We start from the raw sequence: 389 nt of genomic DNA on the forward strand, positions 1-389 counted from the left end.
TGCAGACTGTGGGAAGAACAGACAGTCACCAATCAACATAGTGACGAAGAAAACCAAGCTGGACGAGCGGCTGACGCCTTTCAAATTCACCGGCTACCAGACCGTATTCGACAGCACCATGAAGAACAACGGCCACTCGGGTAAGACAGCAGCTGAAGACAAAAACTAAAATAATCTAGTCTGATGTAGAGCATGTAGCTTGAAATGTCTCTTTTGTTATGCTTTGCAGAGCTCCTTCAATGTTTTTGATTGATTTTGATTTGGAGAAATGAAGCATTTTATCAGTGTCTCAGCAATGGATGCTCTGCAGTGAATGGGTGCCGTCAGAATGAGAGTTGATAAAAACATCAAAATAATCCACAGCACTCCAGTCCATCAGTTAACATCTG

General features: G+C 42.9%; 1 protein-coding gene across 1 annotated transcript in view; it reads left to right on the forward strand.

The window, feature by feature from the left end:
• Positions 1–389, forward strand: part of LOC107563432 (carbonic anhydrase 4-like) — an 18999-nt gene that overhangs the window by 14171 nt on the left and 4439 nt on the right. The window contains exon 4 of the mRNA XM_016248310.1: positions 1–140. Within this exon, the coding sequence (XP_016103796.1) occupies positions 1–140 (140 nt within the window). The remainder of the gene's footprint in view (positions 141–389) is intronic.

This window comes from Sinocyclocheilus grahami, unplaced genomic scaffold (assembly GCF_001515645.1).
Source record: "Sinocyclocheilus grahami isolate Dianchi unplaced genomic scaffold, SAMN03320097.WGS_v1.1 scaffold875.1, whole genome shotgun sequence".
NCBI classification, from domain to species: Eukaryota; Metazoa; Chordata; class Actinopteri; order Cypriniformes; family Cyprinidae; genus Sinocyclocheilus; species Sinocyclocheilus grahami.